Source organism: Notolabrus celidotus, chromosome 7, assembly GCF_009762535.1.
Source record: "Notolabrus celidotus isolate fNotCel1 chromosome 7, fNotCel1.pri, whole genome shotgun sequence".
Classification (NCBI taxonomy): domain Eukaryota; kingdom Metazoa; phylum Chordata; class Actinopteri; order Labriformes; family Labridae; genus Notolabrus; species Notolabrus celidotus.
The window spans coordinates 2319086-2335235 of NC_048278.1; the positions used below are offsets into that span (position 1 = coordinate 2319086).

General features: G+C 39.0%; 1 protein-coding gene and 1 long non-coding RNA gene across 2 annotated transcripts; both read right to left on the reverse strand.

The window, feature by feature from the left end:
• Nucleotides 1-1194: 1194 nt before the first annotated feature.
• Nucleotides 1195-5781, reverse strand: LOC117815497 (CMRF35-like molecule 5). The gene is made up of 5 exons (XM_034687250.1): nt 5469-5781; nt 5205-5363; nt 4315-4410; nt 4188-4231; nt 1195-1864 (listed from the first exon to the last, which is right to left on the reverse strand). Exons 1-5 carry the CDS (start codon nt 5779-5781, stop codon nt 1487-1489), a joined length of 990 nt encoding a protein of 329 aa, XP_034543141.1. The 3' UTR covers nt 1195-1486.
• An 865-nt stretch (nt 5782-6646) lies between these two features.
• LOC117815397 lies at nt 6647-10210 on the reverse strand. Its single transcript, XR_004631803.1, has 4 exons — nt 10133-10210; nt 9871-9905; nt 9273-9361; nt 6647-7501 (listed from the first exon to the last, which is right to left on the reverse strand). It is a non-coding gene; the product is annotated as an uncharacterized LOC117815397 (long non-coding RNA).
• Between the last annotated feature and the right edge of the window lie 5940 nt (nt 10211-16150).

The following is a 16150-nucleotide window of genomic DNA, read 5'->3' on the forward strand; positions in this document are numbered from 1 at the left end:
TCGATCTCTGCCACAGTTTTTTGAGTTTAAAAGGATTTTAAAGCCGTGTTGAAACGTCTTTGCTACTCGCGCTCTCACGTGTTGATTCAGTGAATCCATCTGTGATGAAATATAGCACCATCTAAAACAGCGCCGGTTGAAACGCAGACAACAATGGGGACACAGGAACCTTTTAGTTCAGGGGAAAGTAGTTCTGGGGGCTAAAAGACCCTGGAACTCATGGAAGAAATGCACCTCTTGGTTATTATGACAGTCTAGCTTTTCAAAGCACACTCACACACTGAAAATAACTGTAATTTGTTGTTGAACCTTTCATTGTTTGAGAATTAACAGTGAAACGGTACCAGTCTGAATCAGTAAAGATGAGGCCAAGAGGGGAAGACTTGAGGAGAAGATGCTCAAGGTGTTGAATATTTCAATGCTCTAAGAAATTATATGTGTTTGCATGTCAGTGTAGAACTGTAATGCATCAGATATTTAATGATCGTCTAAGGACGTTCCTGAGGGATGCATCCGGCTGAAAGTCCCCAGTTAACAGGGTCGCTGTTTAAACCAAAACACCGGCCGATCTCTGCCACGGCTTTTTGAGTTCAAAAGGATTTTAAAGGCGTGTTGAAACGTCTTTGCTACTCGCGCTTATCTCCTCTCACATGTTGATTCAGTGAATCTAAAACAGCACCAGCTGAGTCTCTTCATGCTAACAGGCTAACTGTTGTGTTGCTCATAATGATACCTGCCTACTGGTCTGGTGGTATAGTGCATTTACTTTTTACCCCCTCCATACGTCACTGACCTGATTTGCACAATCTACCCAGGACTTCAGCCCACGGTGGAAACCCAGACAACAATGGAAGCACAGGAACCTTTTAGTTCAGGGTGAAGTAGTTCTAGGGGCCAAAAGACTCCAGAACTCTTGGTTCAAATGCACCTTAAATGACCACAGCGTCATCAAATTTTGCACGGTTTAAAATAAAACTAAACAGCAATGACGTGTGCAAACCACGACTCTTCTCTCACCTCAACCACATCATCAAATTAAGCCATCATGTTGAGTCTTTGAAAATACTAAAATTATAACAACAACATGTTTGAAGGTAAGTTTTGTGAGTACTTTCACGTCATGCAAGTCCTTTTTTTCCCATGTCATTCACATTTTCTTGATTCTGAATGTTCCTGCATCCTGAGGCTTTAAGATAATATTTCTACACATTTTTATTTCAGACTGGAAAAATACACCGCTCTGTTGAACATCTGAATAATTCGAATATTTCTCAATTGTTCTTTTGGCATGAGCGTCCTGGTTACAGACAGCACTAATATTCCTCATTCAGGTCTGGGAGAGACTGTTCATTAAATTTAGTCCATCATTAATACAGCCGTGTTCTCTGAGCATGGAGTGATCAATTTCATATTGAATAATACAACTGCACTCCCATTAAAAAATCATATTCAATATGATCAAGAAAGTTCCTCTTGACCACAAAGTTTAAGTTGCCCTTGGCCGCTGAGCCAGAGAATACAAAGTTTCATCTTCATTACTTTCTAATTGATTTAGCTTGGTTTTCCCTGCAGGTTGAGTTTTCTTGGGCAGTTGAGCAACAGAGTAAAGAGAGTCACTTTGTTGATCCGTGCCTCTGCTTTCAGAACAAGCCCCTCTTGAATTGACCCCGGAGCTGGTTGCTACATTTAAAAAAACGGTGTTGGAATAGTTGTCGTCACCCTGAGCTGTTAGCTCGGTGTGCTGGTGGACGGTACAATTAGCGTAGACACTGTCTGGATCTGCAGCGTGGTCATGGGCAGTGAACCTCTCAGGTTGGCTCACTGATTGCCCGTCTTCGTGTCTGATTGCATCGTATTGATCATCCTTGAAAAAGAAAACAGTGAGAAAAACACAGTTAGTTGAAAAAAGTAAGTTAAACAAGCCCAAACATGGTAGGAAGCTCATTAAAGGTTAAACAGTAAGTTAAAGCTCCTGTGAGGGTTTTTTAGCTGGTTATGAAACAGGTTCATCACTAGGTTTATTTTTCATGACTATTAATGCTGCAGCGTAAGTGTCATATAAGGAGATTAACCACACCCATCAAAACAGCCTTTTGAAATAGTTTCACAGCAAATATTAATGATGAGTGATATGTTTAGAAATAGCACTGACATCTGTACAGGACAAGAGCAGAACATAAACTACAGGTGCTGCTTTGTTCACAGGGGGCGCCAAAGCTGATTCAAATTAGGGATTTCAATTTCAAGTATTTTCCGTGATCGATCTTTGGAAATGTTAAAGCTGGGGTTGGTAGTCTCGGAAAACTAGCATGAATTTGAATGTAGCATGTCTTCAGGACTCTGTCTAACCCCTCCCCCCTCCCCTCAGAGCTCCTCCAAAACGACGCCCCGGCTCACATGCATGAGCGCAGCTGATTCATGACCATATGATGGTGACTGATTCAAAACCGGTCATTATCATAGTGAAAGTTAAAAACACAAACAAACATGGCTGCTGTTAGTACTCACAACTGTCATTCTAGCATTATCCAGTTGTACTGGTGACACGATATCAGGAGAAAAGTTATAACATATATAATACTGTAACAGCTCTACTGTTTGTTAAACGTGTTCAGTGTAGATGTTCTTAATTCCTACAGTGTTGATAGTCAGTGAAGGCATCAGGAGACTGAGGTGTAGAGTGTGCGAGTGGGATAGAGGAGAGACAAGAGGAGAAGTTCTTCATTCATTCAAACATTGATTGTCACTTTGTTGGTTGGTGTGGTCACGGCCGACAGTCCGGACTACAGTCCTGAGCAAAGCCCCTCATCGGGTCAGAGGGGACAGGCACGAGGCCGAGCGAGAGGGGCAGTCAGTAGAGTCAGGAGAAGCAGAGGCAGAGGACGGGGACTCGGAGTGCAGGCTGGGGAAATGTACGCGCAGGAGGCGGGCAGAATGGCGGGACGGGATTTGATTGGATTAATATTTTGGGACCCAAAAACGGTGATTGGTTGGTGTTTTCCCAGGTTTACTCCGGCTGTAGATAGCAGTTTTTTTTCACTCTTTTTAAAGAACACATTATGTATTGATCCCCATTGGGACATAAAGATCATTTTAACCAGTATGACAAAAAGTGGATCTAAATCTGACTACCAACCCCTCAAAATGATGCCAAATGCATCTTTTACCCTGAATCAATTTTTCCTTCACGACACAACATGCTGAATATCAACATGAGGAGCAGGCTCATAATCTCTGCGGACATACAGTCATAAAAGTGAAGGCTCAGACTTCAACAAGGGAACTGAACAGAAACATATTTCAGACTCAGTGTCCAGTTTTCTGTCTACTCCTTCTTATTGAGAAGAATAAGCATGTGAACGTGGTCAGGTGTCAGCCGGGAGCGCAACCGGGTCGTAATCAGCCTGGGGGCGGAGGGAAAAAGCGCTCGTGGAGGCCTGTCACTCAGCTGCAGCCCCCAGCTGAGCATCTCCACTGTGAGTAACACCTTCAGTCAGCTGATTCACATCCAAACATGATTTAAACTTAAAACACCTCCCTGATAGCTGAACCAAATATGAGACCACCTGATGTTTGTTCAAGTGATAGAAAATCCAACAAGAAAATGTGTTGGAATAAGTTCTTAACAATCAATTCATCGATACTTGACAGGAGCTTTAAAACTGAACTAACCCTAACCCTGCTAGCTCTAACATTCGAGCAGCTGTGATGATTTAGAGTCATTTAGTGCCGACAGTTGCATGGCACTTAGTGAAAGGTCAGCCAAATGTGTGAATGCTGCTGAAAATAAACAGTACATTGACTGAGAGTGAGAGTGAGGGTGAGAGGGTGGGGTGAGGTGATAACATTGTTCACTCTGAGTGGAGTGCCTCTGCTTTAGTGTCATGTTTTCTATGTTGTGTTCATATTGCAGAGACTTACTTCTGCATCTTGTGGTCACTTTAACTCAAAAACACTCATGTTAAACAAACAGAATATTTTGAGCTGTGCAAGTGTGTCCCACATGCTTGACCTCCTGCTGGGAGGTAAATCTGAGAAAGGTAATTCCTGAAATGTCAGATTCTGAATGTCCTGAAGTTCATGTGTGAATGGGGCTCCTGAAACAGAGGCCTAGCCCAGTACCACTTCTCTGATAGATATATCTGTCATTAAGTCTCGAGATGACTCCATAGCTTCAGAGAACTCACCTCCTGTACATCTTCTTGTGGCGTCTGAGCTCTCGCAGCAGCCTCTGAAGATAAAGTAGCGTTAGTCAACATATCTGCTTGTAGCTTTGCTGATGTTTTTACATTATGCGATGTGTGTGGACCTTACTCTTTTGTTTCTTTGTTTTCTTCCTGAGGAGTTTCAGCAGAACCATCAGCAATGTTATTATAAATATGGCACCGATGATCAGATATGGTACACTTCCTGCAGAGAAAAAGAAAGACGGATGTAGGAAACAGGCTTGTTCACAGTTCACCATTGTGACCACAGCTTCTCATTTCCTCCTCACTTGAACTTCTGTTTATGATTGTGTGACACTTGCTTTAAATGCTGTGTATTGACACTGATACTTTCTGACAGTTACTGGCTCAGAGTATTGATAACAAATGAATGAAACCAGACATCTGATTCAAAGAGGAGAGCCTTGTGATGTTTGAGCACCTATCAGAAAATGTGGTTATTTATTCTTGATTTAAAGCATAACTTTCCTTCTATCTCTGTTCATATATATTAATGTTTTAACTGTACATAGAAATAAAAGTTTCATCATTGTTGTAATTTATACCATATTATCTGTTCTTTTAGCACAGTGCAGCATATTAGAATAATATTATGTATATATTAAGGACATAAAAACAAAACAGTTCTGACATTAAAACCTGAATTTATAGAATTCAGATTTTATAGAATTCTAAGATCAAAATCAGAATTCACCAAAATCAGATTTCTGTAAAATCTGAATTCAATAAAATCTGAATACAATAAAATCAGAATTCACTAAAATCAGAATTCTGACCATATATAAATTGGACTTTAATGACAGAATTTTTATAATCTCAGAATTCAGATTTTAATGCCAGAATAGAATTTTAAAAATAGTCAGAATGTTCTTCTGTCCTAAGCTCATGTTTTTCCAGTTGCTCTAACTCTCTTCTCTAATATACGAACAAAACACTGTATAGAAAGCAATATTTCATTTATACTGATGCACTTCATACCAGCTCCTGTTGTAGGTGATGCATAAGGTGCTGCTGTAAGCAGGGATTGGTTTGTAGACATGTCAGTAAAAACAGTAGAGCCATTTGTAGATGTAGGCGGACTGGTTGTATCAGTAACAAAGACTGGGTTTGGAGTCTTCAGAGGACTAGAAGTTTCAGCTAGAAACAACAGACAGTATAAAATATGAGTTCATCTATCAGCTGTTTGGACACTTACAACATTTAGATACAAAAAGAGAGAATTAAAAAATAAAATAAACTTACCATCCTTGACTTCAACATTCACCTCTATGTATCCATCAGGGCCATATCTCCCCACTCCACAGTAATATTTCCCAGAGTCTGACTTTTGTAGATTAAAGAAGGTCACAAATAAACCTTGTTCACTGTTAGTTAACTCAATCCGATTTTTACGTTTGGTCTTTCCATATTCTGCTTTGACGATGACGTCTTTGTCGTTGCAGGGACTTCGACAGAAGTACTTCATATTGTCTTTCTCATAACCCCAAAGGTTCCAGTCTGAGCATGTGACGGTCAGATTTGACCCAACACGTCCATTTTTGTTGATAGGCTTCATCTCCACCAAAGTTAAGACTACAAGTGAAAAGAACAGGGACAATTATTTCATTATATTTGTCAAAGTGTCAACACATAAATAAACCTGAATACAACTTTTTAAATATCAACACATCCTGTAATATGTGAGACTAAATCCTCTTTAAAACATTAAAAAGTAAATGATGAAAATAATAACAAACAAAAATGACTTATTCAACAGCTGCTGCACTTGAGCTTGAGTTGTGTTCATCATAGCCACAGCATTTCCTCTCACACAGATTCAAACTTCAATTTTAAGACTTAAGTCCAGATTTTCTTATTTCTTCATGTGATTTATAGGATCGTTTTCTGATATGCCTTTTAAATGGATCCTTTAGCACGTTTATCATTTTATCATGCCTATTGATTTTACTATTTTTATTGTTGTATTAGTTTTAGCATATTTTAGTATGTCCAGCACATTAAGTAGTTTGTTCTGTCTTGTCATTCTGTAATGACCTAACATCTCACTGGCTGCAAAACAAGTTTACCTATGGGTACAAATAAAGTAACCTGAACCTGAACTATGACAAATACAAAATATAAGACTCACCAGAGAGAAGACAAGTGTACACATGTATTTTCATCATGCTGAAGACGACCAGCAGTTTGTCTGTCAGCAGGACTTCCTCTTCCTCTTACTTACCCTGTCCAAGGCAGAAGCTCCTCCCTTTCCTTTGAACACACACACACACACACACACACACACACACACACACACACACACACACACACACACACACACACACACACACACCTACACACACACACACACACACACACACACACACACACGCATCACATTTGGTGAAGTCTTATTTAAAGGTACAAAAAAGTGCACATGAAATAGTCAAATATTCCTTTATTGAGAGTTTAAACATGAAATAAATAAAGTAGAATACTTAAAGGACACGCTGTATGTGAATAACTGTGACAGTTCAGACCCTCATCACAGCACAGCACTCATTCTGCTTAACCACAGTGAGGCAGGTTAGTTACAGCAACCACAAAACAGCATCGCCTCTCCTCTGTGTACATTTTCCATGCAAGACGTCCATACACTCAAAATAAGACCCATATGTGTGTGTTCATTTAATTGATCAAGAGGTGCCTACACAATGATGCATGCACAGAGTCTACAACATGCATTTAAAAAGTAGAAACTACAGAAATATATGATTTACTAGTTTAATTTTTCACAAAGAAACAGTGAGTCAAGTTATCTTTATTTATTCATTTTAAATCTCATGTTTCATTTGCTCATTTTGAAGTGATAATAACAACTGGTTCTATAACTGTGGCTCATTATAATCACTGGACAGTTACTTTTAGAGTTGGCACAGTAACAAAAGTTGAACTTTGAAACAACACCAGTAAAAACAGAAGAATATGGATTCCTCTTTTAATGCCACAGCAATAAAACATGAACTCCTGGGCACCTGAACTGGTTTATTTGGTAACTTTTGATCTGTAACCTGACATACTGTTAACAGGAAATTGTGCTGACAGCAGACTGTTCACGTCTGTGATAGGTCATATGTACTCCCCCTCGTTCATGTGAACACTCAGGGTAAGTCTTGGTCAACTCTTCATCATGATAACCAGCTTCGTGGGACCTCTTAGCACGACCACCTTTGTCAAGTTCAGTTGTGGTAGTGTAGGCCTCAGATGACATCTCAGCTCTCTGCTTTGCTTCCTCTCTGCAACAGACAAAAACAAAATGTGTGCATCTTTCTGAGGTGTGAAAGGGACTTACAAGAACATCAGTAATTGCCCCCCTGTGAATGACGAGTGTTAGCAGTGTGGTCAATGTGACAGAGGGTAGAGCAGAGACACACAGCGGTCAGGAAGAAGTGCGACTTCGGCAGAAAACAAACAAAATCCAACACCTTCCTGCTCGTCTGTGCAGAGTTAAGAACATTTACAGAGAAGAAACATCTTAAAACAATAAGATAAAGTGTGATGTTTGTCCTTGACCGCTTTATATTCATCATTGCTGCTTTTTATTGTGTTACTTTATCCTTATGTTATTTATCTCTACTGCTGCTCTCTCTCTCTCTCTCTCTCTCTCTCTCTCTCTCTCTCTCTCTCTCTCTATTTCTGTAAAATAACATAAATTGTATTGTTTGAAAGCATGTGGTGTTGAAAAGTATTTTGACATCCTTAGTGTGGAGTGATTTGTGGGTGATATTCTCAGGGACTCTGTTCGTTTGGTGTCAGGCCACTATAATCTTTCTGTGTGTGTGTTTGTGTGTACATGTTTGCTTGTACCAAAGAGTGTGTGTCATAAAGAGCTCGATGTGGAGCAGGATTAAGTTAGAGCTAAACATTTTCGGTCCATCATAAGGTGTTTTTCGACCGCAGGAACTTTACCCCTGAACTACATGTGTTTCGACCGGTGGACCCAGGGTCTAAATTTAGTTCAGGAGTCCTTAATCTCCCCCCTAAAAAGCCCCTGCTAGGGGGGTAGTACTTTTCAAAGGTCCCAGGACTTTTTGGGGGCGGGGCCTGCAATGCTGAACGTGTCTGATTGGGAGATTAACCGCAGTGTTTTTATTCCACCCTCCGTCCACAATAACATTGCACACATCTGTGATTCACTTGACTTCTCTTTCTTTCATTAGTTTTGATTTGTTCTATCTTTTTTGTATGTGTGTGTACTTTTAAAAAGAAGAAGCTGTGATTCTCTTGATTTAGCAGCTTGTAACAGTAATCTTCTCTCAGCCCACCGTGAATGCATCTCTCCCGGTGTTATGGTTTTAAAAGTGACCCTGTAAACTGGAGACCTTCAGCTGAACGTGTCAGTGTTTGTGGAGTTTACACAGCTGTTGAAACACAGAGGGAGTTCCTGGGAATGCAAACTAGTTTAGTTTTTATTAAGATTTCAAAATATCCTCATCAGATATTTAATGATCGTCTAAAGACGTTTATGAGGGATGCATCCGGCTGAGAGTCTCCAGTTAACAGGGTCGCGGTTTAAACCAAAACACCGGTCGATCTCTGCCACGGCTTTTTGAGTTCAAAAGGATTTTAAAGGCGCGTTGAAACGTCTTTGCTACTCGCGCTTATCTCCTCTCACGTGTTGATTCAGTGAATCCATCTGTGATGAAATATAGCACCATCTAAAACAGACCAGCTGAGTCTCTTCATGCTAACAGGCTAACTGTTGTGTTGCTCATAATGATACCTGCCTGTCCGTCTGCTTCTATGGAGTCATCTGTGATGAATGGCATTCCTCTTTGTTTTACTGCCCTCTACTGGTCTGGTGGTGTAGTGCATTTACTTTTTATTTCCCTCCATACATCACTGGCCTGATTTACACAATCTACCCGGGACTTCAGCCACGGTCGAAACGCAGACAACAATGGGGAGACAGGAACCTTTTAGTTAAGGGGGAAGTAGTTCTGGGGCTAAAAGACCCCGTAACTCTTGGTCCAAATGCACCTATAGACACAGTGTGAGGTGCTTTACCAGTTAGTTGATCCAATAGTGCTGTAGACCTGGTCTGTATCTGCTGTCAATGGATTGAGGGATTGATAGACTCCATCAGGGTCTCCACTCTGTGAGAACATGTGATATATGTTATTACATTAGGACCAGATTACACAGGCTCAAAGGAAACATGACTTTTTGAAGGTTCTGTCAGAAGAGGAAATAAAATATGCTTTGGTTCAACATGTGCATGAAATGTGTACATCTTCATACATGTGTATGGCTTCAAAGGAACAGAAGAGGTTAGAAGCAACAAGCCATAATGTCATGAGTCAGAAAACTTTACTGCAGAGTGAAGTCATTTTACTTCAAAGTATTTATTCACATGAAAAAACAGGAGCTTTTAGACGTCACTGTGGGGATAGTTGTTGATGACAAATCTTGAATCAAGTCAGGAAGTCGGAACCACCAGAAGTCTTACAATAGTACAATTAGTCTTTATACGTGAATGAATGAAAGAAGCTCAGGTATTTGTTTCTCCACTTAAAGTCACTAAACATCATGAAAGATGAAATGAGAGAGTAAACCACAGAGACAGCTCTACACATGAGTTCAGACACAAAGAGATCAAACTCACCTTTCTAGCAGGTTCTTGTGGTGTGGTAACATCCTCTAAAAACACACACAGGGTTAGAGTGTGATTTTCTTACTGGCCAGTTTCATTATTGTATAGTGTTTAATATAGTTCACATGATGAAGAGGCAGCTCTCAGTGTTTTAGTGTCATACGCAGTTTAGGATCCAAATGATTAAACTGACACCAGTGAAGCGTTTGTATCACAAACAGACACTTTATTATGTGTGTGTGTGTGTGTGTGTGTGTGTGTGTGTGTGTGTTACCTTGTTGTTCGTCATCATCCTCTTGGTAAGGATCAGTACAGCTATCAGCAGGCTGATCACACCAATTGATCCCACGGTCCATAGAAGCACTCCCTGGGAAAAGTTAGAAAGTATAACAAGCAGATGAAACTATCTGCAGCTTGATTCTCTCCACATGTTAAAATAATACCTGAACACTAAAAATAAGTAATACTACTACTAATAATAATAATAGTAACAATAATACAAATAAAAATATAAAGAATAAATACTAGAAACATTAATACAAAATACTAAGGGCCTGATCTACTAAGATCTCAAGTAACGAGCGCTATATTGAGTGTGCAAACTAAAACATTGCACATGCTATCTCTGGGCGTGTTGCGGGTGATCTACTATGATTGCATGCGCAAATGATAACAAGTGCAAAAGTGGTGTAGACCGCCCTTAAATGAGGATTTTGCGTGTGCTGAAGTCGGCTGTCCCCATGGAGAGTTTTGGAGAGCAGAGTGGCCGTAAACGAAAAATGCAGTTTGAAGCCATGGAGTTGGAGGTTTTAGCGGAGGATGCAAGTAAACACATTGGTGAACTCCAGCAGAGACATCTCAGCGTTTTTGGAGGTCTGTGAAAAGGTCGATGCTGTGAGAAAAAACAGAAGATCTGCCGATGAAATAGACCCTCTGTAAGACGTAAGAAAAAGTAACATTGAAGACCTTAAGGCGACCAAAAAGGGCGTTGCTTTAAACTGATATAAATATGTCATATATGGATGGATTGTTCGAATTTTTTTTTTAATCTTTTAATTAACTTCAGTATAAATGTGACATACTGAATGTTCCACTAATATTATGATTAACCCTTTAGTTACCACGTGTTACAGTGCCAGAGAGAGGAATTTAGGAGATGAAAAAACACTAAAAATGGATTAGCTCCTGCATAATATAATGAATACTGGAAAAAAATGTTTTGAGTCAACACATTTTGACATATGTTGATGACTTACAACAACACTTTATTTATAACTGCATTATTTTTCATGCAATGTCATATGTTTAAATAAAGTCATGTTGAAGGCTTTAAAGTGATATTTCATTTTTTTTGAAGTGGGGGTCGTATGAGTTACAGTACACTAGTGCTCCTGTTAGCCACAATGAGTGCCGGTGAGCTCTTCCCCTTTTATTAGAAAATTCCCAGGGGACCGGCAGGTAAGCTAGGCTATTTTCTCTGCAGACGGGGCCTCCTTTTTGCATAATTTCGCTAAAGTTAAGAAAATATGGTCCAGGCACTCATCACGGTGCAAATGCATGCACCAGTAGAAAAAGATGGAGCTATTCAGTTTGCCGCAGAAACACCCCTCTGTTTTGGCACTATTTTCAGACGCACCTCTCAGACCGGTGTTCTTCCGCTGCATGAGCATGGATACACACCGACCAGCTGTTTGGGAAGAGCTCACCGGCACTCTTTGTGGCTAGCAGGAGCAATAGTTTACTGTAACTCATAAGACCCCACTTCAAAAAAGCTGAAATATCCCTTTAAGGTGACCAAAATGGGCATTGCTTTAAACTGATATAAATATGTCATATATGGTGGATCGTTCCAATTAATTTTTATTTTTAATTAACTTCAGTATTAATGATATATACTAAATATTCACTTATATTAGAATTAACCCTTTAGTAACCACGTGTTACAGTGCCAGAGAGAGGAATTTAGGGATGAAAAAACACTAAAAATGGATTAGCTCCTGCATAATATGAAAACTGGAATTATTTTTTTGAGTCAACACATTTTGACATATGTTGATGACTTACAACAACTCTTTTTTTTATGGCTACATTATTCTTTTTGCAAACTCATGTTTTTTTAATCAAAAAGTCACAATTTTGGCCTAAAATTGACTAAAAGTGGGCAGTCTAAACTGTTATAAATATGCCATACAATAATATGTATTTTCAAATTTTGAAAAAAAATCTTTCAATGAAAGTCATTCATCACCATGAATTGAAACAAATTATATTTTCCAAAGTTTAACCCTTTATATGCCAGTCTGTGACTGATGTCCTTTGTTATGAAAAAACCCATGAAAAGCGAATAAGCTTTCTCTATAGGTTTGGCTATAATTTAATCCCCCCTACACACACACACACATTACTGTCACCATGCAGATATACATACATCACTCTTGAGGATCAATATCAACACACAGAGACTTTTGTTGGTTGAACCTAACTTCAAAATTGCATGGAAGGCTCCAAAATGTGAAACTATAGCCAAATTCCCCAAAAGAGCCAAAAGTGGAGCGACGCCTGCGAGCTAGTTCAGGCAGACAACTTGAGCTGCAATGCCGTACACACACATCCCACTCTCATAACCATCATCCAATCCTGCCCTCTGCCTCTCAAATTGGCGGTCTATTTAAACTGGGAAAATCTCCCAGCTCTCCCTGCCTGTCAACGCCTCTGCTGCTGCATGCCTATTGCTGATATTTTCTTCTTCCCGCCGCCTCCCCAGCATCCACCTGCAGGGTCCGGGGGGGTGTTTAGTATGTTTTGCTCATCACTCCTCAATGTCTCCATGTAAACTTATCTGCAGGGAGTGATGAGGCCTGAGCCTGGGCGCCAAACATGAATATGTATATGCTGCTACAATAAACAATTTAAACGTGAATTGTCTGACTGAACAATGATTATCAAAACCTACATGAAGTTTGGCCCACAGTGGAAACATGAAAAGTGGTTCATTCAGCTGAAAACCCTGAACATCATAGATTTTGAAGGCAAACCTACAATGTCAAAGCTGTTTTGAAAATAAAATATGATTTTTTTTGTGCAGAATAATGACATTCAAACTTTGAGTGTTTTATGTTTTTGATGGGGATTTAATCAGGGCATTTTTCCCATAAGGAATCATTACTCCAATTGTGGCCACGATATTCCCAACACACAAAATAATTTCCCTAAACACACACATACACCACTTCCAGACATTCAAGGTACGCAGTGAACCCAAAAAGGCTGACCCATTTGCCCTTTGGTACTCTAGAGCAGGATTTGTGCCCTAGTGAACAAAGGGAGAGTAGCATGAATTTGGCAAAGGGATGAAAACTAAGAAAATGGCGCTATCTGGTGTTCAATGGTAAAAATCAAAATTTTTGGTCCCTATGGTTTGGTTCACAACAATGAGTAACTCAGAACTTTTTTTCTGATGTAGTAATTCAGGATCAAAAAACGTGCTTTGAATGGGTTTCAATGGCTGCCATTTTTGGCTTAAGAGCACAACGTGAGTATAATGAGTACACTGGAAGACATTAGACTTGCCAAAACATTATGTCAAAAATTTGTAAATTGACCCAAAAAACTCCACTGTCTTTGCTATCATACCCAAGGTTAGAAAAAACACCAAAATACAACAGGCGGATATTGCGAATGACCAAAAATGGGCAAAGGCTTACAGAAGGTAAAAAGAAGATGAAGAACATTTAATAGTTCAAAAGTCTGCCACTCTTGCTCCAGCTATTTAATTGGGAAGTCAATCGCAGTTTTGAAACAACCAAGGCCAGAAAAGTTAGGCGTCACTTTGATGAAGACAGTCACCTCACTGATGCAGAGAGCAACTTTCAGGTGAACGTTTTAAATGCCTGTCTTGACATCATCATCCAGCAACTGTCCCAAAGATTCACAGACAAAGCAAAAGTCTGTTAGGGATCTGGCAAAAATGTTCATTGTCAACCACCCAGTGAGGTTTGCGCCCTCCTGTTATTTTTTACTCTTCTCGTCACTTCTGCACAACTCTGAGCGCTCATTCTCCAAGTTAAAACTAATTAAAAACCCCTGGAGAAGCAAGGTGGGACAGGAGAGACTGAGTGGACTTGACAGAGCAAAGAAAATGGACATACAGCGCATCGTGGACAAGTCCGTGAGCTTAAGGCTCCTTCAAACAGTGGTGAGTAGGCCTAGTTCATATTGATTTTTTGTTTGTATGCGAGGATGTGGGCCGCTTTGCCAATTTGACTAACTTTATATCTATTTATTTTAGTGACCTACTGTGCTCTCATTAGTTGAAACATTTAAAGTGGGTGTCAGAATGATGCGGTCGCTATCCATGGTGCTGAACTGCTTTGAATTTGTGTTGTTTTATTATTTTTTGATTACAAGAAAATGCATTGTTGCAAGATTTACAGTCTACTGTATGGTTGCAAGGAGTTTCTCCATAGGTGATATGGCATGACTCCTTTTTGTGACTGCCATGTGTGCGTAACGCTGTGCCAGTTTGCACCTGCCTTTCAAACGTGCTAAATATAGATGCAAAAACAGCGCTCGCTATCTGCTTCAGGTTTGATAGATCACATTGCGTGTGCTAAATGATTACATTTGCATCTCCTCCTCCCAGTATTTTGCGCGTTCCGATGATCAAACACGCTAAATGGATAGCGAGTGCTATTTTGCTCATTTGACAGACGCAATCCTCGGTGCTCCCCGTTAGTACATCTGCTTTGCGCGCTCTATCAAATTTGCACATGTTTTTATACACGCAAACTTTTAGTAGATCAGGCCCTATGTGCTTTATTTTTATATTATTATTATTATTATTATTAGTATTATTATTATTATTATTTATGAAAATAATGAATATTATTAATAATAAAATCAACATTAATAACAATAATAACAATATTATTGTTACTAATTATATTAATACTAGTTATAATAACACTAATTATTATGATGATAATAATAAGAATACTATCATTTATATTATTCACGGTTATGATAATAATATTAATTATTATTATTGTAATAATTATACATGTAATAAGAATAAGAATAAAATATATCTCATCATCTTCACCATCATTGAATGTTAAATGGCCTCTGTACATCTCAGTTTTAAACATTGAAAGTGTGTGCAGTAAGCTCAGACGTGTGAACTTCATACCAGCTCCTTGTGTTGTGGATGCAGATGATGTCGTCAGATAAGACCCTGAATATTGACCATATAGAAGTTTTACTTTAATGACAGAATTTTTATAATACAGAATACAGAGAGATACAAATAGTCAGATGTTCTTCTGTCCTAAGCTCATGTTTTTCCAGTTGCCCTAACTCTCTTCTCTAATATACGAACAAAACACTGTATAGAAAGCAATATGTCATTTATACTGATGCACTTCATACCAGCTCCTGTTGTAGGTGCATAAGGTGTTGCTGTAAGCAGGGATTGGTTTGTAGACATGTCAGTAAAAACAGTAGGGACATTTGAAGATGTAGGCGGACTGGTTGTATCAGTAACAAAGACTGGGTTTGGAGTCTTCAGAGGACTAGAAGTTCAGCTAGAAACAACAGACAGTATAAAATATGAGTTCATCTATCAGCTGTTTGGACACTTACAACATTTAGATACAAAAAGAGAGAGTTTAAAAAATAAAATAAACTTACCATCCTTGACTTCAACATTCACCTCTATGAATCCATCAGGGCCATTTCTATCCACTCCACAGTAATATTTCCCAGAGTCTGACTTTTGGAGATTAAAGAAGGTCACAAATAAATAGTTTCCACTGTTGGTTAACTCAGTCCGATTTTTACGTTTGGTCTTTTCATATTCTGCTTTTACGATGACATCACTGTTTGAGCAGGGACTTCGACAGAAGTACTTCTTATTGTTTCACTGACATTAAACGGTTCCAGTCTGAGCATTGATGGTCAGATTTGACCCAACATGTCCATCTTCATCTCCACCAAAGTTAAGACTACAAGTGAAAAGAACAGGGACAATTATTCATTATATTTGTCAAAGTGTCAACACATAAATAAACCTGAATACAACTTTTAAATATCAACACATCCTGTAATATGTGAGACTAAATCCTCTTTAAAAAAAAAATTAAAAAAAACAAACAAAAAAAAGATTATTCACAGCTGCTGCATTGCTCTCAGTTGTGTTCACCATAGCCACAGCATTTCCTTTCTCACACAGATTCAACTTCAATTTTAAGACTTAAGTCCAGATTTTCTTATTTTCATGTGATTTATAGGATCG